Source organism: Rhinolophus ferrumequinum, chromosome 25, assembly GCF_004115265.2.
Source record: "Rhinolophus ferrumequinum isolate MPI-CBG mRhiFer1 chromosome 25, mRhiFer1_v1.p, whole genome shotgun sequence".
Taxonomy (NCBI): Eukaryota; Metazoa; Chordata; class Mammalia; order Chiroptera; family Rhinolophidae; genus Rhinolophus; species Rhinolophus ferrumequinum.
Window position 1 is genome coordinate 15,282,768 of NC_046308.1, and position 25,310 is coordinate 15,308,077.

General features: G+C 40.0%; 1 protein-coding gene across 1 annotated transcript in view; it reads right to left on the bottom strand.

Moving 5' to 3' along the window:
- Positions 1 to 259: 259 nt before the first annotated feature.
- PIWIL3 (piwi like RNA-mediated gene silencing 3) overlaps positions 260 to 25,310 on the bottom strand; it is a 43,084-nt gene continuing 18,033 nt past the window's right edge. Inside the window, exons 3-20 of the mRNA XM_033098414.1 lie at positions 25,126 to 25,254; positions 24,310 to 24,524; positions 23,558 to 23,679; positions 22,821 to 22,901; positions 21,947 to 22,150; positions 19,831 to 19,942; positions 14,104 to 14,230; positions 13,772 to 13,889; positions 13,242 to 13,356; positions 12,371 to 12,558; positions 11,853 to 11,925; positions 5,826 to 6,026; positions 5,574 to 5,677; positions 3,652 to 3,722; positions 3,083 to 3,236; positions 1,815 to 1,940; positions 501 to 648; positions 260 to 376 (exon numbers count right to left, since the gene is read on the bottom strand). Of these exons, the coding sequence (XP_032954305.1) occupies positions 260 to 376; positions 501 to 648; positions 1,815 to 1,940; positions 3,083 to 3,236; positions 3,652 to 3,722; positions 5,574 to 5,677; positions 5,826 to 6,026; positions 11,853 to 11,925; positions 12,371 to 12,558; positions 13,242 to 13,356; positions 13,772 to 13,889; positions 14,104 to 14,230; positions 19,831 to 19,942; positions 21,947 to 22,150; positions 22,821 to 22,901; positions 23,558 to 23,679; positions 24,310 to 24,524; positions 25,126 to 25,254 (2,405 nt within the window). The remainder of the gene's footprint in view (positions 377 to 500; positions 649 to 1,814; positions 1,941 to 3,082; positions 3,237 to 3,651; positions 3,723 to 5,573; positions 5,678 to 5,825; positions 6,027 to 11,852; positions 11,926 to 12,370; positions 12,559 to 13,241; positions 13,357 to 13,771; positions 13,890 to 14,103; positions 14,231 to 19,830; positions 19,943 to 21,946; positions 22,151 to 22,820; positions 22,902 to 23,557; positions 23,680 to 24,309; positions 24,525 to 25,125; positions 25,255 to 25,310) is intronic.

Below are 25,310 nucleotides of genomic sequence, written 5' to 3' on the forward strand. Positions count from 1 at the left end.
TTTCCTCATAAAATCATTGTTACCACATTGGAAAGGTAACATGCAAGACAACATCCTGACTATGAGTTCTCCTGTCTGGAAAAGAGAAGTCTCACGTCAAGTCAGTGGCGGCATTGAAAATGGCATATATCACTTTGAATCATGTCCATGTTCAGTCAAGAATGATGAGGAAAACCATTCAGATGGACAGCTTCAGCAGGAAAACTAAGTAAATACATAATTGTGGTTCCCCATGTCCCATCAGGCTTTCTTCTGTAGGTCAAAGGTAAAAGAGTCGGTTTGACAAGGATTGATGTGGCACTTGGTGAATACTCTGGCCCACGAGGTAAGCCAGCTTATGGGCATAGTGACATGGAGCAGGCACTCGGATGACACCCTTTAGTTTAAAGGAGAAGAACAACACATTTTTTAGAGACACAAATTCAAGGGTCAAAAAGGATAGATTCAATTTTGACCAATTTCACAGATTGGAAGGAAAATGGGTATCAAAAAATACTTACTGGTAAATTATAATACATGTGGCATAGTCTGTAAGTCAGACACTGCACTGTATCTGGGCTCAAGCGAACCGTGTCGTGGATGACATTGTAATGAGTGGGAGTGACGGTACCATCTTTCACAGACTGACTTATAATAAAAAAATCATACCTGGAAAACAGAACAGGTGGCTATTGGCTTGTTTCAGAAGAAAAAGAACGTAGCACACCAGTATCTGAAGTGACATCAATTTACAGAAATCCACTCTACAGACAGAGTCTCCTGTACACTTAAAAGGCTGGCCACCCACTGAGGAGTGATTTGAGAAAGCCAGTCTACAGAGGACAGTGGAATCATTGACACCAGTAATAACTGCCGCACGATTTGGACTTCAAAAGCATACGCACTGATGCCTCGAGGCAGAAATGTAAAATTGGCCCATTGGATGTGGCCGTGAGTAACTCCATTCCGAGAGCCAGGGATGGATACTTCCCGCCTCGCCCTGACAGTCTTACCTGAGTATGTTCAAATTCCCGAAATGATGTCACTGGAAGGTTAATCAATTTATTATAAACATGGAGTTTAGTTTTGTGTAGCATCTTTTGTTATGCTTTATGCTTATCATACTTTTGCTTTTTTCTTTACTCCTTTCTTCTACTATTGTGTTTTCCCGAAAATAAGACCTATCCGGACAACCAGCTCTAATGGGTCTTTTGGAGCAAAAATTAATATAAGACCTGGTCTTATTTTACTATAAGGTAATATAATAATAATATAATATAATAATATAATATATAATAATATAATATATTATATTATATAATAATATATAATAAAATATAATATAATATAATAATATATAATATAATACTGGGTCTTATTAATTTTTGCTCCAAAAGACGCATTAGAGCTGATTGTCCACCAGCTCTTATTTTCAGGGAAACAGGGTAGATTGATCAACGTTTCTGTCTGCCTTTAGTTTCACTTCATTTTCCCTATCTATTGGTGTGAATGGCATGTTTTACTGCGCTCTGTGGTTTTACATAATTTTTTGATTTGCATAATTGACCAGTCTAAAGTTAACCAGAAGGCCTACCATTCTCCTAACAACTGAAGAATCTTAGAATGATACGTATATTTACAGTATATTTTTAAAGTTCCATGAGAATGAAAACCCCCCCGAAAAGTATCTATAATCCAATGTCTCTATCCATATCATGTTCAACATTCCTTAGGTGAATTCTTCCTTTCTCCTGCAAAGCATGCAAACCTTAACCAATTCTGTTCCTATTTGAATGAAAGCGAATCTTTAAAATCAGTAAATAAGGGTGGCTTACCATTCCCTCCTGGTCAACACTACATCCACAACCGTTCCTGGAAGTGGATTTCGAAGTCGTCCTTGAGACTGGACAAAAAACCTGGTGTTTATTCGTTTCTTCACCACAATGAAAGTTAGTTTGAAACTTAAAAAAAAATTACGATGAGAGTGTCACTATGATTAGTCAGTGTCATCCCAGAAGCATGCAGAGTGTTGAAACACCACATACGTAGGACCCATTAAAGGGAACCTGCAGGGCGGCTCTCTACTCGTATACACCCCAGTTTTACTGTCTTAGCTCCACGTGGTTGATACATGGCCACCCACCCATGTCCGAGGGGAACGGTCCCTTCCTCACAATGCCGGCATCACTGCTACATTCTAGATCGGGCACCGGGCTTCACTGATGAACAGAGGAGACGAGCCGAGGCAGCGCGGATGCATCCCCAGCCCTGGGACCCACAGAACTCCAGGATAAAGGCTTGGGTAAGTGCAAACCATTGACAAGAAAAGAAATTCTGAGGTGTCCTAAGCAACACCAAGGTAGAGAGTGGGAGCAAGAGACAAGGGCAGTTAATCAGTTAACGGCAGACGCAGGTGGAAACCAACCAAAGACAGCCCATGCTCCTGACTGTATGTTGACACTTTGAATCAATTTCCAGGCAACTATCTCTGCAGTTACCTAAAAAGGATAGCAGACCACCAGATGCTCCCCCTTCCTGCTTATGGATGAACTTTCTGGAATGTTGCCTACAACCAATCCAGAAGCAACCAGTATTTCTTCCCATGGACTAGTCACCCATCCCAGAGCTTTCTCCGTTTCACCCTTTCCCACCCCCACTTATCTATGGCCCAGGTAAATTTTTTCAAAACAACTTACATCTTGCTTCCCCAAACTCATTGTATAAAAGAGCCCTGCCAACCTGAGCACAGCAGACGTGTTTGTCTTCTCCATGTCGCCCTGCGACTGGTGGTTTACACTGCATGGCCCAGGACCTGGTCCTACCCTGGCTATTTGGCGTATGTTTTTCATTTCAGGACAGCTTTCTGTCTCAAAGGTTTTTAACACCATTGACAGACTCTGTTCATATGACTTGGTTTTAATGACTCGGGTATGGAACACCAAGTCAGAGGTGGGAGGGCCTGTTTTTCCCCGCTTCGATCCACTGAAGCTTGCTGTTTGTATCAAGCTCTTATCATGTACACATCATAATAGTCACAGATTTTTTTCAAAGGCTAAAATGTAGAGTTTACAAAATCGGCACTTCACAAAACGTATATACCTACTTTTGTGCATTGAAAATACTCTCTAAGGAGGACACAATCTGTGGTATTTCATAGTCAATCAAAGCTTGAAGTTGACCATCTCCCACTCCATCCCGATACACAATAATAGAATATGGCAGAATTGAATTACGTTCATACCAGAGCTTCAGGGCCTCTGGAAGGAAATCAGAAACACAGGTAAATAAACCGTAACTTGGGACAAACTGGCCACTGCTTGTTTTGACAACTTTTAGGTTCATTTTTCAACACTGTAGCTTTCAGGAGTTTCACTGCTTAAGCCCTCAGTCTAGTCCATGGTTTCTCAACAACAATAGGAGAAATTCTGAGCCACATAATTCTTTGTGGTGGTGGTGGAGGGGTGGGGCATTGGTGTCTTGTGTGTGGTAAGATGTTTAGCAGCATCTCTGGCCTTCTCCCCACTAGACTACATGCGAGTAGCACCTCCATTCCTGTTGCAATAGCCAAAAGTGTGTCTAGTCATTGCTACATGTCACCTGGGGGACAATCTCTCCACTAGTGGAGACCTACTGGGGGAGAGTCAGGCGCTCCAACCTTCACAGGACACTGACCTTGCAAGCAGGCCCTCAGCCCATTCACAAGCTCCTGCCCCGATTCCTGGAAGATACACTGAGAAAACCACCTGTTTGGAGAAATAAGCCATCAGTTTGGAAAACTACATTCTTAAAATTTCATCACCTTGATTCTGAATTAATCTATAACCCTCCCCCCCAAATCACTCTTGGTAGCTGAGGATCCAATTAAGGGTCCATTCTTTCATTGCCCTGCAGAGAACAAAAGATTGGTCTCTTCTGATAGCTAAGCGTTAAAAAGTTTTGAATGCACACAAATAGTAGTACAGAATGAAGCATTCATTAACATTCTACAAAGTGTGCACACTTGCTGTGTGCCTGACTCCGTGTCGGTCTCACCTACTGGGGAACACCCTGAAATGAAAATCCTGCTGGTTCCTGCTTCTAGGCCGATCCCGCAAACAATGGGTCATCCCTAACAACCTGCTTTGAGGGAGCAGTGTGCTTTGGAAATTTACTAGCTATTATGATCGCTTCCCAACATAGCAAGTAAAGTTACGTATTTGTTCCACCTTTCTATCTCCTTAGTCCTTTTTTTATTTACTTGAGAGTATTATGAAGACCTCACATGGGGTGATGTATTTATCGGTCTGCCTATTCACTAGAATTCACACTCCATGGGACGAGATCAGGCATTTTCACTGCTGTGTTCTCGACATGTGAACAGAGCAAGCATTCAAAAATATCTGTTGAATGAATGAAAACTTATTTACCCCTATTATCGCAACATTATTTTCTAATTCCCACCCCCCCCAAAAAAAAAAGCAGAGCAAAATAATGCTACTGTATTGAAATAAAGTATGAGTGGGAAAAAAAATGTCATCTGTGAACACAGATCTTCCTTAAGGAATACTCTGGACTTATATCTAATGGGCCACAAACATCGTTAAACATAGTGGTGATTTGTGATGGTCACACATAATGTGCAAGGAACTATAAACTGAACTGCGTGCAAATCCATTGAAGGTGTGCTGTGGTTTCTACTCTATGCACCGAAAATCAAAGGGTCCATGGAGAAAAGGAGAAGCATGGGTTATAGAAATACACCTCCTTTTGCATATGCATTATATATAAACGTATGATACCAGGGGCCTATAGGTACAGGATCTGTCTTCACCCATGTATATCCTAAGTGCCTCCCCATATGTTAATAGTCACCATGCAGAGTCTCACGGATCAGAGCATGTGGTAGGCAGAATTCTACCTGCCCTAAATCCTGGAACCTGGGGATGTAGTGAAATGTCACCTCTGTGATTATATTACATGGCACAGTTGACTTTATGATAAGGAGATTTTTCCAGATGGGCCATATCTGATCTCATGAGGCCCTTAAAAAGCAGAGTTTTCTCTGGCTGATGGCAGGAGAGGAAGTTGGAGAGATTCAAAGCAGGACAAAGACTCCATGTGCCCTGGCTGGTTGGAAGATGGTGAGGGCAGGCATGCAAAAAGGAATGTGGACGAAACTCTAGAAGCTGAGTCTGGCCTGTAGCTGACAGCCAGCAAGCAACCAGGGGCCTCTGTCCTACAACCACAAGAAAATGGATTCTGCCATAACCACGTGCTCTTGGAAGAGGAGCCCAAGCCTCCTTGTGAAAATGGCTCAGCAACACTTCCCTCTCTGTCTTGTAAGGCCTGAGAGCCGTGGGGTGCCAGACATCTGACTCGCAAAACTGTTCATGGACATATGGATGCTGTCTGAGCTGTCACACTGGTCGTAAATGTTTAGGCAGCAATAGGAAATGATGTAGAGTCCTCCACGCAAAATGTTTCGGGAGCCTAACTTTGCCAGAAGATCAGGAGAGCAGGTGGCTAAGAAGTCAACAGACACGAGTCAGATCCACCTCCCCCATTTGGTCCTTAGATTGCTACCAACTGAACAATGTCGCCCAAAGCTTACTCACTCCGTTAAGTCTTCGTTGATGCTTGCCACAAATCCCGCAATTGACTTCCGTCGATTCACAATATCGTGGAAACAATCAATACCAATGAACATTGCATTCTGCAGCTTCAGTTTAAAAAAAAAAAAAAGGCAGTAAAATGAGTTAGAACAGAATACAAGTAAATTTCACAATCCAATTTAAAAACTAGTGAAATAGACTCTGAACAAATTCCACTGCACACAAATAAAGAGAAGGCCACGAAATCCACCGTACTCCTGTTTGCACCTTCCAGAGGGCTCCTCCCATCTTGCAGTTCATCTGCTGGGCAATCTTTGTAGCAATGGTCATGAGCGTCTGGGGTTTGTCTAAGGTCTGCGCCACCACACACTGGCTTGGAATTGGGCAGTTGACACACAGGTATTTTTTAATGCCATCATACATTGCTTTCCTGTCACTGGACAGCACACAAACGACCTTGGAAAAAAAGCAAACATGAACTTCTCCAAGATGCAATAACACAGTGATGTGCGAATCGGACACCACATCGAAGGAGCTAGTTAGGGGGGATACTGACAAAGTAGAGTCTCTCTATTTAGCAAATAGCTGCATGATGAGGGCGAAGGGTCCAGAATCACATGACATGAAACCATCGTGAGGGTGAGTGTGAGGAAGAAATTTGGCGATATGTATCAATTGCTTAAACTTACAAAAGCCTTTCGCCCTAGTTATTCAATTTCCAGTTTATTATGAAGTCGACAGGGTTGGGGTAAAAACGTAGAGTGAAACAGACCATAATCAGGACAGTCACCGTTTACGGGATGATCACGACGTGAGGGGCACTTGCCAAGCATTTTGCTTGCATCAGTTATTCTTTCAACAACCTGCTGAGAGCAATACTATGATCCCCATTGCACCCCTGAGCATACAAGCTTGGGAGTTAGGGAAACGGCCTGATTTACAAGCAGCAGAGGAAGGTCCCAAACATTTGTTAGGACCTTCAGTAGGACAGGGAGCAGTTGGGAAGAGAGGGTACCGCTGGGCTTATTTCTGACTGTAATAAGAAAATCACCCATATATTGTTTTTAACATAACGATGCTTGTAGGACATTTTTGGCAGACATTCGTTATCAGATTAGGGAAATTCTTTTCTCATTCTAGATTGAGTTTTTCTTTTCACGTGAAAGGATGTGGAATTTTAGCAAATGCATTATCTGCTTGGATTAAGAGAAGTATTTTTCCCGGTATTTCACCATGCTAACCAGCTAATAGTTTTTAGAAAAATGAAAACTATTTCAAATTTTCAAATTTACTGGCACGCTGTAGCTCATGGTGGTCTGCTAATCTTTCTTCCCTAAAGGAACCTCACTTACTCCTAATGTTATTCAGTTTTCCTCTGACTTTTTTCTTTGGTCTCGACAATATCAAATTTTAATATTTTCAGCTTTGTGGGTTATGTTCAGATTTGTTGGTTGCTCCCTATTTAGTTTCTGCTTTGATTTTGTTGCTTGTTTCATTCTTCTTTATTTTGCTTTACTCTGTTCTTAGTTCATTAAAATTCAGGCTTCATTCCCAATATATCCATCAAAGGTTGTAGGTCCCCTCTCATTTCCAGTTTGCTGTTTCTCACAGGTTGTGATCCATACTACTTACATGGTTTCCCAGTTATCAGTTCTTTTTTTTCAAATTTTCATTGACATTATCCTCTAGTATAGTTGTTACTTAAAAAAATAATTCTTTGGCTCTTGAGTGTATGTGGTTTAATGATTTCTAATTGTAATGTACTGTGGTCAATAGGATACTGGTCCTTCATTATTTGCTTAAGATTTCTCCCCGTCCATTGTAACCAATTAAAGACAAAACAAACTTACAGATACGCTTTTAAAAAGCACCTGGTCTTTTGGGTACAGAATACGCGCACACACACACACACACACACACACACACTCACACACGTGTATCTCGCGCTCTCTCTCTCTCTCTCTCTAGAGAGAGATTAGTAGGTTAATAGGTGGAGCTTTTAAATGAGTTAAAAATCTTCTGGATTTTAATTTTTTCTTAATGACCTCTGAGTTTCCTGAGTGTGGTCAGCTAACATTGTCTCCTAAAATGTCAGCTTCTGGAGTAGCATGAAACTGTCTCTTCCTGAGAAGAGCTATTCAAGCTGATGAAAATAGAGGGCCATGCCTGATTACAGCTCAGCCAGTGTAACAAGGCAATAAAGATATATAAGGTTAAGAGAGAAGTGGGGACCCAGAGAGGTGATCCCTGCAACTGAGCCTACATCACCCTGTGGTATCTGCTTATCCCCATAAACATGGCTGAAAAGTCTGACAACCTCATAGATGGAGGAGGACAGAAATTGAGGACCAGGTCCTGCCAAGCAAAGGAGACTTACTTGAGTTAGAATTTGCGTGTCTACCACTCCAAAACAAACTGATTAGATTTGTAACACTAAGCGTTAAGACATGAAACTACAAGAATGTGTCCACTGCTTGGTACAACTATTTTGGAAAACTGATCAGTAGCATCTAATGACATGGCAATTCCAATCCCGGCTAAATCCCCAACACTTATGTGCACAAAAGACACGTACAGAAGTATCCATAACAGTACTGTAAGGAACAGCAAAACTAGAAACATCTCAAAGGTTCATCAACAGTAGAACGGATTAAGTTAAACACATATCAAGTAAGAGAACAAAATAAGACTACAATTACACCCAACAAAGATGAACCGCAAGGTTGAGTAGAAGAAAAGACACACAAAATACTATGTAAATATACAACTCTTTTCAGGTCAAGTTTAAAAACAGGCCACACCAAGCTATGGTGATATAGAACTCAGGGTCGCAGTTGCATTTGCAGGATAGTGACTGAAAGGGACAAAGTGAGCTTCAAATAGGAATAAAAGGTTACGATCCATGAGATAATATTCTATGAGTCCATGTTTATAGAAGTAAATAAATAAATAAGTAGAAAAGTATGAAAAGCTCTTCCTTACAATAGAATACCAATAAATACAGAAGGAATGTTGAAAGCATAAAAAAAAAAAAAAATCGCCATTTTGGTGAGCACTATAGTAAGTGTTTTGGGCAAGACTCATAAATGGATGCTCAAAGTAGTGAGTGAAATTTCAATGAGAAACCGGAAAATGCAGTCTGAAAGTGTCAGCCCACAATAAATGTATCCATCAGAACGGGAAGAAATAGTAACTTCAAAATGGTGAAACCTCCAGACTTCACCTTCATCACATAATCAAAATGAAAATGACCAGTCAAATCAACATCGTGTGCTTCCTGATATCATGAATTGAGAATAACATGGAATGAACTTCTATGGTCTTCGGCAAGAATGCATGACCTGAATCAAATCATGAGGAAGTAGGCAAACCCATAGGGAGGATGATTGTTCTGTAAATTCACTGGCCAGTGCAATTCCAAAATGTCGAGGCCATAAAACCCAAAGAAAGACGGAAGACATTTTCCAAATTGAAAGGAGACTAAACAAGTATGCCAGGCAGACGCCTCAGGTGACCCCTGATGGACCAGACAAATAATTTGTTTTGCTATAAAGGAGAGGATTGGTAGAATTTGGATTAGGTATGTAGACAAATGGCTCAGTTGTAGTACACATACATACTATAACTACTGTGAATAATGACACATAAATATATATACTCATATGTGGACACACATTTATGGGGTGCCAAACTGTGTACACAAAAAATGTGTACAAGTGGACACTTTGGTCAACGTTGCTCAAGCAGCAGTTCGCCGTCATCAGAAGTGTCTGGACACTGATGGTAACCACTTTGAGCACCTCTTGTCATTGCAGAAGTCAAACGTGATTTGTAGTCATCTTTTGTTATCGGTATATATTGAGTATGACAATTTTAAGACAGTTTCCCTTAACGTGTGTACATTTTTTTTGCCTCTGTATATGTTACATATATAAGGAGAGGGAAAGAATGATTATATGTAGATGGATGGATGATAGATAGATAGATGTAGATGTAGATATAGATATAGATATAGATGGATGAGGGAGAGAGAGAATGATTATATGAATGTGGTAAAATTTAATAAAATCTGGATGATAGTTATAGAGAGATGTGTACTATCTTTGCAACTCTTCCCGTAAGTCTGAGATTACATTAAAATATACAGTTAGAAGAAAGGAAAGTTTTTAAATATTCAGGAAAACAGAAATTAGAGGTTTCAGATTGGATTAATATGTAATTGTGATTTTAAAAAGAAAAACTGTAAGAGTCTCTATTTAAAAGAATGGGGACTATGTTCCCAGTTGGCTTTTTTACTGCAAATGTCTGATTTTCAGGAACAGGTTATTAATATTATGTGTGAGATCACTCTATTTCATTTTTATTTTTTTTAGCTTTAAATTATTAACACAATACTAGATTGGCTTTCCTTCCTGTAAAAATAAAAAAATAATCCCATAGCTTGAATATACCTTTATTTCCTCTACTTTTGCCTTACTCCTCCAACTTACATGTTTGTAGGAATTTCATTCTTTAGTATTTATGGCTTGTTTAAATAGTGGTCTATAAGCTGTTGTCTTCATACCCCATAAGGAAAATGTATTGCCAAGCTACATGAGTACTTATGAATTATTGGTAGTGTTACCACCAATCCGTATCGCATATTGATGAAGTTAACGTTTTATTTTAGACTTACTATAAATACAGAAGGTGCCAAAAACTATATACACATTTTTAGAAAGAAAAAAACTTAAAATTGTCATACTCAATATATACTGATAACAAAAGATGAATACAAGTCACATTTGACTTCTGCAATGACAAGAGGTACTCAAAGTGGTTCCCATCAGCGTCCAGACAGTTCTGATGATGGCGAACTACTGCTTGAGCAACATTGACTAAAGTGTCCACTCCTATCCATTTTTATGGCACCCCCGGTGTGGTTTGAGGTCTTCTTATCCCATCCAGTGGATAATCTTACTCAGCCTGTCTCTGGCCTAATGCCCAATACCACACAGCCTTTGAAATTTGTCAGCCGCCTAGCTTCACCCCAGCTTACATGCAGGAATTCCCCTCTATTCCTGGTCTATGGAGGTTTCCATTTGTACTTAAAAGGCAATTTTGCACATAATTTCCTGTCTCTATTTTATCAGTTATTCCAAGTGCACAGAAGAAGGACTGCAGGTATCCCGTCCCCATCCCCCCCCGTCTGACACACCTGAAAATATTTAAGGGGCTGCCTTGAGCAAAAGATGATACTGCACCAAAAAGCGAAGCTAGGATAAATGAGTAAAAGTGGGACAAGTTCCCACTCAAGAGATAAAAGAAAATTTTAAAAGCAATTCCCACCATGAAGAAGGCAATCTTTAGCTTTCAGGCAGATGCTAAATGAGCAAAAGCAATTCCTTTTAGGAGAATAGGCTGGGAAGCAAACAACTACCAAGGCCCCTTCAGCTCTGGTCCTAATGTACTAAAATGTAACGTTTTGCTGATTGCCAGGGGACGCTCCCCTGATCCAGCTGAACTACACCAGCAGAGAAGACAGAGACACAGGACTCAATCACGGAACAGGAAGCAAGACACAAAATGTAAGTACCACAGGATTTCCAACGTAAGACGTTCCATTTGAGAATGAGTGTGGTTCACAGAAGGTATCCTTCCTTCAGAGTAGCCTCAAAGGCTCCTTAGTGGAAACCAAAAGGAGAGAAAAGTCTAGGCTTTATGGAGAAGACCATAGGAGAGACCTGGTTTCATGATCAAAAAACAAAGACCTTTTTGAAGATCATCTTGGAGGAAGAAGGAAGAATGTGAGATAAATTAGGGGAAAGAACCCAACGAAGGAAGGAAAAAGAAGTTGTTTTTAGTCATTCAGATACAACATAATGATACCTTGGTCAAAGACAGTGGATGGGAGAAAGGAAAGGAAAGGTCCCAAGAAAATACTGAGCGAAGGGAACAGCACGTGCTGGAAGAGAAAGATCGTAGACTTTGCAGGTTAAAGCTGGGGAGAGAAATGAACATCACGTGATGATTACCATATTACTTTATATTTGTATGGTGTTTTTCAGTTTGAGACTTAAAAAAAATAATAAGTCCAAGTCCTCCAGCCTGAAAGAATTAGCATAATATGGTGATATTAAGTAGTAGCTAAAACCCAGGAGTCTGATTCAGCTACAGTAGAGGGATAAATTTGTATTTGTTTCCTAGTTCAGTAAAACCAATGGCAACATTCCAAATTCCAAAACACATACAAATACAGCTGTAGAACCATCAGGAAAGATTGTGTAGATATCAGACACTTACCATCTGTGTATTTGATGAATCATGTTTTTCTAAGACGGTTACATAGGATTTGACTGTATCACTTACTTCAATCCTAGAAAATAAGTATACATCATCTATATTCAAAAGGTAATAATCTGTGAAACACACAAGAAACATTTTATCCAGCCAATGCAACATGATCTAAAGCAAGACAAGATACAATGCCAAGATAGGCATTTCTGTTGAAAGTTTGCTTTTAAAACAAGTTCGATTTTTGGAAACACGTTTGGGAACGAGTTCTTAATATCACCCCATCCATTCCCATCAAGTTGCTAATTGTTGTATCTTCCTCAACTTGTATCCCAACAACCACAAACCATGGATCACATGAGCCTGTTTTAGTATTTGTTGACTGGAGTAGATTAGACTATTGTGTTTACAGACTTTCAGAGTTTTGATAAAGCAATCGAGTCCTACTATTTAATATTTTCAGTTATTCCACCTTCCGATTGCTGACAACTGACTTTTACATCGGAAGTGATTTCTGTCCTCCTTACATTTTTGCATCTCGCATAGCTATGCCCATGGTGGGTGTGACTTTCCGTAGACTCTGCATTAAGGAAAAGGCTGCTCCATAATTTCTCTTTGTATAGAGGATCAGCCAATTATCCAGCGACTTCACACTGAGTAAGGGTCCACTTCTCGTTTCTCTCGACCATTCTGCAAATTGTGGATTGGAGTCAAACTGGAAGAGAATTCCGAGACATGGTATAAAACGGCATTAAAAAAAATAATAATCTAAGATCCTTTCCACTGTAAGTCTGTGCTCTTTCCTACTGAAATATTATGATTTTGAACTTTAGTCATGACCAAATTAGATATTTTTATTTAAGCTATAGGTTAGTAATACTGGGATTCTACCATGGGTTACTCTGGATTGCTTTGATTTAAGGTATCTGCCTCTTAAGGACTATTTGGAAGATCATTTATCCACAATACTAATAAAGATATAATATTAAGTTTACTATATGCCAAGCACTTTACATGCATTCATTGCTTGTTCTCTCATATAGAAAGAACAAGTAACCTAAGAATAGAGAGCAGTCCGAGTTACTGACATGACTGAGTTAGTTTCTCTTTGTGTGACTTACCGTGTTTCTCCAAAAATAAGACCGGGTCTTATAGTAATTTTTGCTCCATTAGGGCTTATTTTCAGAGGATGTCTTATTTTTTCATGTAGAACAATCTACATTTATTCAAATACAGTCATGTCATCTTCTTCTGGAACATTGTCATAACATAATAAATGCGTCCGTCTGGCTGACGATCTTAACTGGGGCTTATTTTCGGGGTAGGGCTTATTTTTGGGGAAACACGGTACCATTCATTTGATCCAACTATGACATGACCGTTTTGAAACTGTCTTACCGCCCTTTTCCCTTGGAAAATTCTCACTTCTTTCAAAATTCTTCCTGAGAAGGACAAAAATTGGGTATCAAATTGGAAATTCCAGTGTTGCAGCTCCTTTTGCACATTCTTGTCTCTGAAAGTTAAAACAGTTCCACGTGATCCAAGGAAAATAAGCCAAAGCAGCACCATTTGCAAAACACAGGGCAGTTTCCCTCTCATCTAAGGTCCCTGATTGCTTGTCCTCAGTATTGAGTTGCTGCAGGTAAACTCCTTAAAACTGAAATAGTCTCGTCCGTGCTCTCACATTTGTGCAGGCCCTTATTGTCTGGTTCATTCTTCCCCCATCCAGGTCTCCGTTAACATTGCAATGACAAAAGCAATAGGGTTGTCCCCCAAAATATCATTTTCTTCCTCACTGTCATTTTTTAATCGAAGAATCTGAGATACATGTCAAGGGACCTGCAAAGGTCTCAACTTCAGGAGAGAGAGAGGGAGAGCGAGAGGAAGAGAGAAGGAGAGAGAAAGAGAGAAAGAGAGAGAGAACTTACTGTTGCATAGTATCCATGAATTCTTTCAATTTAAGCTGCCTTTTTTCTGGATCCAACCTCATATGAGTAGCCAAGTCTCTCATCACCCTGTAGTCTTTACGCATTGTATCTGTTAGACCTTTTTAAAAAATCCAAAAGATACAGGTGAACAGGCAAGAATAGATTCTTATCAGAGGAGACTTAAGTGTGGTATCTAGAAGAGGAAGAACCAGTGGAGAGAACACAGCTCTGGGTCCCGGGGAGCACTGTGACACGCCCGTACTTCTACCTCATAACATCTGTGACTTTAAAGAGGGGTGGTCGGCTGTGGAGACAGCATAAATCCACGGTACCTGTCAGGTGGCAGAGCTCAGGAACCAGGAATATAGGCTCGTGGGGCGTATCCTGTTGGCTCTTTTTCCATTTGCCCTTGCTGATCAAAAGTGGCTGGTTTAAGACAGTGACCTGGACGTTGTACTGCTCGACAGAAGCAAGAAAGAACATTGGCAAACCCTGAGCGACCTCACACACAGTGGTATAAGAATGCATTTTTGCATCACCAGTGGAAGTCCTGCAGCGGATGTCGTTTCCCCAAGGAAAAGGGTGCCTTAAAAATACCGGTCAGAGGCTCTTAAGCTAGCTGTGCCAGGGGTCACATTTCTTTTATTTCTTATGAACACACGAGGCCGAGGAGAGCAGAACTCCCACGCCGTCATCTTGGCCATCATGCTGCTGTTTTTTAACTCTCTACAGGCAGATGGGTGAGGGACCCTGAGAGTACATTTCTCACCACAGTAACTGCCTTAAACATTCCTAAAATACATTGAGAACTTTCAAGAGGATTCCTTACTAACGGGGGACAACAAAACGTGGCCAACTTTTTAGAGTTGCAATGCCAGGTCTGTTCCCGGCATTCCTCCTGCCGCTCCATTTCCTAAACACTTAGTGCCTGTTTCCAGTCAAAAAAAAAAAAAAAAAAAAAAAAAGGGCATTTTCAAAGACATCACACACAGAAGTGTCTCCCCCGGCGCTGCAATCCTTGGACAACCAAGTGCCTTTACTCTCCCACGCAAACTGGCGGTTCCTCACAGGTCGTCCTGCGCTGCTCGTCAGCCAGCAAGGTCCTCGGCAATAAGAACTGAGCCACGTGAATGCGGACAGCGTCTGTCTTTTAAGCATCTGGGAACTTCAGAAGGAGTTCCCCACCTTAGACGAGAAGACTTGAAATCCAGCGTTCGTGGCTCTTTTCTTCTTGAGCCGGGCGACTACTTTCAACGCTCATGTATTTTCTTTCCTTGAAGTGGCCTGTAGTTATTTGAAAGGTGGCTGGTATGCACCTCAAATCCTGTCCTTCAGGTGGGAGCTGGTGTGGGTATAGACATGCGTGTAGGATCACGGCATCATTTTAAGGAAGCCTCTTATTTCTTACAGCTTCCACGAGAGGTCCTAGAAGGATCTCTTGCAGCATGTACGTCTGCCCTCTAAAAAAATAATCAGTCCCGTTGTTCCTATTTGCATTATTATTATTAAGCCTCTTCTGGAAGCCAGGATTAGCCTTCCCTTATAATGACTCCTCTATGAATTCAGTGATTTTTCTAGACCTCACCACACACTAAAACTAAATTGTTGTCTCTTAGAAGACTGACTCTCCACCAGGACAGTCCAGTGACTACCCTCACCATTCCAGATATTTCAGCCTGTCTGTCTTAACTCAAGTAAATCTGCTGAAACCATTTTCTTCTGATTTATTTACATCTCAGACTCCTACCTATGAGCACATGCCAAGAAGGTAGGTGGCTTTAACGTGTCAAATTCTCACTCTCTCAAAGGATTCCCCAGCCCACTGCTCTGTGATGCCAACATCCGTGGATTAACCACTCGACCTATATATTTGAACTCCTGTGGGCCAGTCACGGTGTAAGATGTAAGAGATACTACAAAGAGTAAAGCCAAACACCCAAATATGTAGTTACAAACTGGGATAGATGTTGTAGAATACAGTGCATCACAGAACAGGTGACCTCACGGAGGTCTTGCAGGGTGGGGGGGCAGGGGGCGACGTTGTTGGGATATCCAGGAAGGCTTAATCAGTGACCTTTGCGATGAAATTTGTAGACTTCACAGGCCAGTATAAGCTTAGGCAGTGGATTCAGCACGTGCAGATGTAGGAGAAGGGAGGGCCGTATCTCCGTCACATCCTCTCCCTCCCTTCCCCCAGCTTGCATTCCAGAGCCTGTCAAATCACTTCCTCATAACTGCCATTACTTCCTTCCCTACTCTCGGCCTTCGTCACACCCGTTGGCAAGTCTCTAACGCTGGTAAAACCCAATTTTATGTTCTGTGCATGCAACCAGCACTCAGACCCTGCTGACTGGCTCTTCAGTTAGTCTTGGAGCCTCCAAAGGGCACTCTGTGTACATTCCCTACCCATTTTTCAAACACCAACCTCTCATCCTTTCTCACCTCTTCTCAAATCTCCTATACATCCCCGTTCTCTCCTCCCCACACTAACTCAGCCAGTGATCTTGCTTCATGCTTCACTGAGAAATACGAGGCTGAGGACAGGAATCCGCTGACACTCTGCCCTCCTCTGACCTTCTTCTCTTAGACATACGCTCTGCTTGTCACCTGGATTATCATGGAGGGTGTGACCTGCTCCAGACAAAAGCCAGTCCCTCCACTTGAGCTCGGGATTCCAACCTCTTGTCTACTTCAGGGATTTTGGTATTATCCCTTATTTCTCTTACATTCGGTAGTGTCAATTTCTCCCTCTCTGTTGGATGATGTAATAAAAACATACTATTCCCTAATATAAAAAATCCTCTTCCATCTACATATTATACCTTTTTTCTTTTTTTGTAGCAAGTATTGCTACATTTTTTCTTCAGTACCTTCCACCTAGACTTCAATTTCCATTACACATTTGCTCTTGGCAATAAACTCTATGCTATGAAAACTCTATGCTATGAAAATACACTCTTTCCAGTGTGTATTTCCCACCCACCCCCAGCTTTATTGAGTACAATTAGTGTACAGAAACCTGCATATAGTTAATGTTCACAATTTGGTGAGTTTGGACATATGTATACACTCTAGTTTAAGCTCTTCTTAACATTCTACAGGCAGCGAGGAATGTCCTCCCTCTCTTTCTTGAAATACTTTGTTGTCTTGATCAGCTACATACAGAGGATGCCAAAAAAAAATGTATACACATTTTAAGAAAGGAAAACTCTAGTCAAATTGGAATACTCAATATATACCAATAACAAAAGATGAATACAGGTCACATTTGACTTCTGCAATGACAAGAGGTGCTCAAAGTGGTTCCCATCAGCATCCAGACACTTCTGATGACGGCAAACTACTGCTTGAGCCACGTTAACCAAAGTGTGCACTTGTATACATGTTTTTGGCACCCCCGGTATTCTGCCAGGGTGATGCACAGCAAAATCCAAGGACTAGAGAACAGCTAAGGACTCCCCAAAACTCAATCTCCATGCTTTCCAAACCCTGAGAACTCCAGACTCACTGAGGTGCCCAACTAGCGTGCTTTCTTTATGCCTTTGGCAGAGGAAAATGCCGTGAACTCACCATTTCACCCTGCTGTACAAAAGCGGAGAGCACTCTTCCCTGTCTTCCATTAGCTAGGTTCAGGCTACGCAACTGATGTTTGACAAACAGAAAGATGAGTGGCAGTGGCACATCAGCCTGTCACTTTCAATCTAAGGTGCCTACGAGCCAGTGTGCTTCTCCTACTTCTTTTCCTCTAGCCCAACAAGCTTGGAGTCCGCTTGTTGAGATGGGAAAGCCACAAAATGGTAACAGACTGGATCCTGGAGGCATCCCATGGAAGCCAGCTTCCCTGAGACGTGACTTTCCTTAGACTTTATTCAAGCCAGAAATAAGCCTTTGTGTTACGACGTTACTGATACCTCGGTTTGCAACTCCACCAAAGCCTGTGTCATCCCCAAACAGTTCCCACACCAGCATCTACAGACTCTCCCACTGCAGGAAATGGTGCCACCACCCACCCACTCCCTCAGATGACAGGGCAGGGTTATGTTTCAGTCTCCTCTTTCCATCGCTCACCACATTCAAGCCATCAAACAGTCCTGCCCATTTTCACCTCCTTAATCCAGACCACCGTCATCATTCATTGAAACCGCTTTCATAAGCGCCTCACTGGTCTCCCTGCCTCCATTTTCACCCCCACACAGCCCATTCTCTGTACATTAGACAAAAATATTTCAAATAAAACAATACATCACTTCATATATTTATATAATACCATTTGACAAGAAAATCGGATGCAGTTGCCCCAGTGCACAAAACTTTACATTACGCAGCACGGGCCCCTCCTCGTCCTCTGATTTCATATCCTACAACCCCTGCCCTGCCCCCACTGCAATTACTTTTCTACAGAACACACAAGCCTTGTTGGGGATCCATCACGCCCTTCCTGAAAATGGTGCCTTTGCACTACCTTTTCTCTTCTCCTGATGTGCACACAGCTCGCTCCTTCCTGACCTTCACATATCAGCGTCTCAGAGAAGCCTCCCATGACCACCCAGTCTAGGTAACCACCGAATAGTCTCCATAATACCCCCTAGTTTTAAATATCTGCACATCCCTCATAGCTATCAAAACAGTTTTCTTCTTGTATGCCAGCTATCTGCCTGCCACGAGAATGCAAGTTCTTTGAGAGCAGAGAACTCAATTGTCTTACCAGTGTAAGCAGTAGGACAATTAAGATCACAGACTCATCCTAGAAAAAGTGCTGCAGACCTCATTGCTGAATATCACTACGGTCACCTTCAAAGTACTCCCCTTGGGAAGCTATGCACCAATGCCAGCGCCTAGTCTACGCTTCAAAGCATTTTTGGAACTCTTTCTCTGGAATGGCCATCAGAGCTGTCATTGTATTACCCTTCATGTCCTGAATGTCATCCAAATGTCTTCCTTTCAATATTTCCTTTATCTTCAGGTAAAGAAAGAAGTCATTGGGGACCAGATCAGGTGAGTAGGGAGGGTGTTCCAATACAGTTATTTGTTTACTGGCTAAAAACTCCCTCACAGACAGTGCTGTGTGAGCTGGTGCATTGTCGTGATGCAAGAGCCATGAATTGTTGGTGAAAAGTTCAGGTCGTGTAGCTTTTTCACGCAGCCTTTTCAGCACTTCCAAATAATAAACTTGGTGAACTGTTTGTCCAGTTGGTACAAATTCATAATGAATAATCCTTCTGATATCAAAAAAAAAGGTTAGCAACAGTGTTGCAACAAGTTCACGAACTTCATTGTCAAACCTCGTATACCGGATATATCACTAAATACTTTCTGGATTGAATAAACAAGCACTAAGCATGGAGCACAAAAGAGGGTAATCTCATAATGGAACCATCCCCTTGAAGGGATGTCAGAGGACTACTTTGTCTCCCTGAAAATAAGACCTAGCCAGACAATCAGCTCTCATGCGTCTTTTGGAGCAAAATTTAATGTAAGACCCAGTCTTATATTATAGGAAAATAAGACCGGGTCTTATATTAATTTTTGCTCCAGAAGACGCATTAGAGCTAATTGTCTGGCTAGGTCTTATTTTCGGGGGAAACACGGTATGTACCTTACATGGTAACAAGTAGCTATGTTTTGGGTTCTGATATAAAAATACTAGTTGTTTTTTTTTTAATCATCCATTTATAAGTTCTTCCCATTTGCTACAAATATCTGCAGTTCTTTAATTATCTTTCTCTCATTTGCCAAAGCCAGAAAACCAACCTCATCAACCAATGTATCTTAGTTTACTAAGCAAAGTTTACCTTTTTTGTGTGTGTGTGAACACTCAAAGATTAAGGAATCCATGAATTATGAGACTTCGCACATATTTGGCATAATTTCAGATAGTAATTGGTCATTTTTTGTCTTCATTTTGAACCAAGTTCTACAAGACTGAAACTTTTAACATGAATAAAGTTTTCACATCTGAAGTCTTCCCACCTTCATTTTCTCAAGAGAAATACATTTAACTACCTAATGTAGGCATGAAAAAATTAAAATTTAAAATGTATTCAAATAAAATTTCATACCCTCTTATAGTATTCCACAAAGGTGATCTTAGTGCCATCTGATTTTTTAAATTCAGTTTTGGGAGTTTCCTTCCAATTAATAGCATCCACCCTGTAGGTTTTGTTGTTGAACCTGTGGAATAATCACAATATCCATGGTATTATCCCTGACTTATTCATTGCATAGAACCAGGCAAGAAATAAGGGGGTTTAAATCCTACAAGTAGTTGCAGGATATATCAATTTTATTAAGATGAATTCACATGAATTCATCATTTATGTACATAGTCCAGTGTTTTCTAGTGTATTCACAGAGTTGTGTAACCATCCACACAATTTTAGAACATTTTCATCACCCAAAGAAGAAATGACCACGACTCATAACCATAAGCCATTACTCACTGTTTCCACCCAAGTCCCCCAAGCCTTAGGCAAGTACTGCTCTACTTTCTGTCCCTATACATTTGACATTTGCCTGTTTGTCACATTCACATGAATTGAATCATACAATATGTGATGTATCCTGACTGGCTTCTTTCATAGCATAATGTTTTCGAGGTTCATCCATGCTGTAGCAATACATTGGTACTTAACTCCTTTTTATTGCCAAATAATATTCCATTATATAGATATACTACATTTGATAAACAGTTGGGTTGCTTACAGTTTGAGTTATAAATAATGTGATGGACATTAACAATTTTGGTGAATATATGTTTTCATTTTTCTTTGGTATATAACTAGAAATGTAATTGCTGGGTCATATAACATATATATATATATATATATCTCATACTTTGGAAATGCCACCTGTTTTCCAAAGAGGCCAAGTTTACATTCACACCAACACTGTTGTGAGAGTTGGTTCCAGTTTTTCAACATCCTTACGAACACGTGTTAGTATCTGCCTTTTTATCTTAGCCAGCCTAGTGGGTGTGAAGCAGTATTTCACGGTGGTTTTGACTTGCGTTTCCCTGATGGCTAATGATGTTGAGCATCTTTTCATGTGATTATTGGCTATTTGTATATTTGCTTTGGAGAAATGTCTATTTAGATCTTTCACCCAACTCTAAAAAATGGGCACTCTTTTAGTTATTTTGTTCGTGTTCTTTAGGTATCAAGGTTCAAATTATTGATGAGATAAGTGATTTTCAAATATTCCATTCTTTCAGTTGTCTTTTCCACTTTTTTGATACTGCACCTTGAAGAACAAAAGGTTTTAATTTGGTGAAGTCCAATTTATCTGTATGTTTCTTTTGTCATCACTTGTGCTTTTGGTGTCTTGTCTAATAAGGTTTTGCCTAATCCAAAGGGAAGAAGATCTCCTCCCACATTTTCTTTTAAGAATTTTATACTTTTAGCTCTTATGTTTAGGTCTTATGTTTATCTTTTGAATAATTTTTTGAGTTAAATTTCAGTTAATTTCCTGTATTGTATGAGGAAGGGAGAGGTATATACCCAGCTGTCCCGGCAATATTTGTTGAAAAGACTCTTCTTTCCCCAATTGAATTGTCTTGACAACCTTATTGAAAATCATCTTGACTGTAAACGAGAGAATTAACTTCTGGATTCTCAATTCTATTCCATTTATCTACATATTTATCCTTATTCCATATCACAGTGTCTTAATTTCTGGCTTGTAGTAAGTTTTGAAATTGAGAAGTGTGAGTCCTCTGACTTGGCTCTTTCTAAGATTATTTTTGCTAAGTAACTTTAAATCCATTTTCTTATCGATTTAAAATTTCTTGGGTAGAGAGAGATTAAAAGTTAAAACTTCCTTTACATGGAAATTTGCTAATGGTTTATAATTAAGCACCATTATTTTTAAAAAACTAGATGCAAAGAGAGAGAAAGGAAAGAAATTCAGAAGCCATACTCTATTATGGGCAAGTGAGGGTTCGGAGCAAATGACTAAATTAGTATTAGGAATCGCAAGAACAGCAAAATCGACAATTGACACATATTCTTCTCCCACTCTGTATAACCAGATGAGAAAAATGTCCAATGACGATTGCCAATGTTCATGCTATTTCTACTTCTGAACTTTAACATTTAGTGATTCGAAAACTATAGGAACATCTCACATGAAAAATACGTTATCAACGTGACAGGATAGGTTTTCAAAAAGCAGACTTACTTTGTAAAAACAATCGATCCAACTAATTCTTTAGCAACTTGTTTTTCGACATCAAGATTTTTGTTTTTGGCATCCTCACGAATACGCATTATTACATCATAAGCAGTTTCCATTCGGAGCAGTTTATGGTTCACATCAGCACAGAGAGTCACATCGTTTTCATACTGAAGAATAGAAGTAATATAACCAGGCCAGACTTCCAGTCTGCAAATAGAATAAGTTAGATGTGGGTGGCAAAGTCCAAACTCTGAACATAAAACCAAATGCTACAGTGCCTGAACTCTGTAGTTTACAGGGTCTAAAACTGATATGTAGGAGTCAGCTTTAATGTCTTATTTTTAGTAATAACTGGTCTTTTAAAAGACCTTCAAACAGATTTACTAGATGTGCCTGTTATAAGTAGTACGTCATTTACTTGTATGTTAAACCATGTTTATTATCACCCGCAGGCTTGAATTACCTTATATATTTGTATATGTGAGAACATCACATATATATGAAATATATATATATATGAAAGCTTATATAAATATGTACCAATAAGGAATATATATACATGTAGATATAATTGCTGTGACTGAAAATATTTTCAGAGAGAAATTACCCAAGTTTTGCATGATTATTTAGGTTTTCTAGTAGGTTTACACAACAACTGAATATCTTAAGGTTTCTTCTTATCATGCTAGGATTTTTAGAGGGAATCATTTCACTTCATTTTAAATTTACATTAAACTGTAACTTAGTTGTTCATCACCAGCAGGTACCATTTAAAAGAGCATCACTTATAAATCATACTGTTGCAAATGAGAGTAACTTTATCAAAAGCTTCTGTAATTATGTCTGCAGAATGTGAAACTTTCCACTTTATACAAACTTATGTTGCAAGATCTCTTCACCCTTCACGTCATCATAATAGTTGCGACCAACTTGTCTCAACTTCATGATCTTCAAAATTCTAGAAATGAAAAGAATAGGTTTTTGTTGAAAGTACAGTGACTGTTAGCAAGCACTTGGTGACTAACACATAAGGATATATTTGGGGAAAACAAATCTGTCAGTGACAGGTTATACTAACACGAAGTTCCTCATATGACATTAAATTACATGATGAAGTGGATATTAAAGGTTCCTTCAACCTCGGTTTTGTCTCCTTTTCATAATATATAATTAAACATCGTGGAAAGGTCATCAGGATAGCCTTCCTTCCCAGAAATGAATCCAAACAGCTTTTGCAGACTGAAATGTGCAGACTAAGTTATTAATTTTGAATATTTGTTCATCACAGTGAATGTAGAATAGAAAACAAGTATATTTGCTCCAGAGAGCACTGTGCATGGATGTGCATAGTGGATGTCTTGTTACTCCCCCTAGGTAGGTGCCAGACACGGGAAGTGGAGGTAGGCAGGGAGAACAGTACTGGGGACAATCCACTGACCGCGTGTGCAACCCACCTGGGGTTCAAGTGTCATTGCATCCATAAGATCCTTCCCTTTCTCAATACATGCGGACTGTCAAGAACACAAAGTGCTAGAAGCAAATGGCTGTATTCAACACCACTGACACCCACTAAAACACAGTCGAAGCTCAAGCTACCAAATCTCACCAACGTACTTTCTAAACAGGACGTTATAATAACGGAGGCGATCTGGCGAGCTGGGCGTGAGCTCGCTGGAGAACTCGATGGTGACCTTCACAAGCGCGTCATCTTTGAGCTTGCTGACCAATTCCGTTTTCTGAGATAAAGAAAAACCAAAAGGATCAGAGGGTCCTCCAAGGACATGAATCTCCATCGCATCACAAACCAGCATGTCACTTGGCTAGCCAACACACCACCGTGGCAAAGCAGTCTTTCCCACAAGGACACACACAGGTAAAAAAATGTGATTTATAAAAGTGAAGAGTCAGAATGAAATATTTAGGTCAAAACTACTTTTTATTTAAACAAGCTCCTGTAAATGATGTATTTCGTTAATTAATATAGAGATGTATAGAAAAAAAATAGTAAGTCCTCCCATTTTTTGTTTGTTTGTTTTTGCTGGAGTTTTGGAGAAACTAGAAAATAAAATATAAATTATTCAAAATTTCATTATCAGCATTTTTGAGACACATTGTGCCATGAAAAAGGTATGTATTTTAATTTACCCTTATATTAGATTCCGTTTAAGCACTAAAATAAGAAACATCAGAGAATATCAATGATAATCAAATATGGCATATGGGTTTTGTTCCAGATCCTTCAGGCAAGAGATCCTCAAGATATCTCTACACACCATTCTACAGAAATGGTAAGAGTTTTGCTAAAATAAAGTGAAAATGTAAGAGAAAGAACAATCGCAGGGAAATGTCAAATAACATTACTTAACTGGTTTAGGTAGTCTGTGAGGTAATAATAGAGAGTTTCCGTCAAATATACGACACTTTCCAAGTAATGCTTCATGTTGAGAAAGCAAACTTTCACGGACATTTCCATTCTCTATGTCTGGCGTGTAGTCTACATTGTACTTATATGCAATCCACTGGGGTTGAGAGACCACTCGGAAATGGTTTGCAAATAGCTTGACCATTCTACCTTGCGATCCTGAAACATTGAGCCACATGTCAGTGATGAAACAAAGGGGCTGATTGGACCCCCAACCGATTTGGACACTACAATATACTGACAGCCAAAGTCAGGGCAAACAAGGAGAGTAACAACAAATAACAAACATTTTTGTATACCTGCCATCCAGAATGCCTAACAATCCATTTAGGCAAAATCTGATGCAAGCACACATTTAGAAAGTTAAAATATAAGGTTAAAACATTTAACAACAATAAAGAGGTCAAAGTAAAAACAAAACCTCTGGAGCATAAGGCTTCTTAAAAGGGGGATTAGGGGTGGAAGGCACGTTGTGTAATAGTGTTTAAATCTTTTTTTAAAAATCTCGGCACAACCGAAGATGTGGGTGATTCTATCTTAGCGGCTATAAAAAGGAAAGAGACAAATGGAGAATATATCCAGTAGTCTAAAATAAGTCTTTATTTCTGCAAAAGTGAATGTTATTGACAAAAAAGTGAAAGGGTACTTCCACTTACAGGGATGGCGTGAAGCTGTATAGATTCTTAAACACCAACATGCATCTTATCAAAAGTTTAACATGAACAAGTCCATAAAATGGCATTGTTAACAGCCAGCATACCTGCTGTGGACTCTCTAACATGTTCCAAGTACTGCCGAGTGTTCACCACAAGGTCTCGAAAAACTCCCCCGCAACCCCTCCGCGGTTTTAGCGTTACCGCCTGTAATCCAGCCGAGAGCTGGAGTTCCTCTGTGTATAAATAAATGCGAAAGCCATGAATTTGTACAATAAAAAGGGAAATGCGA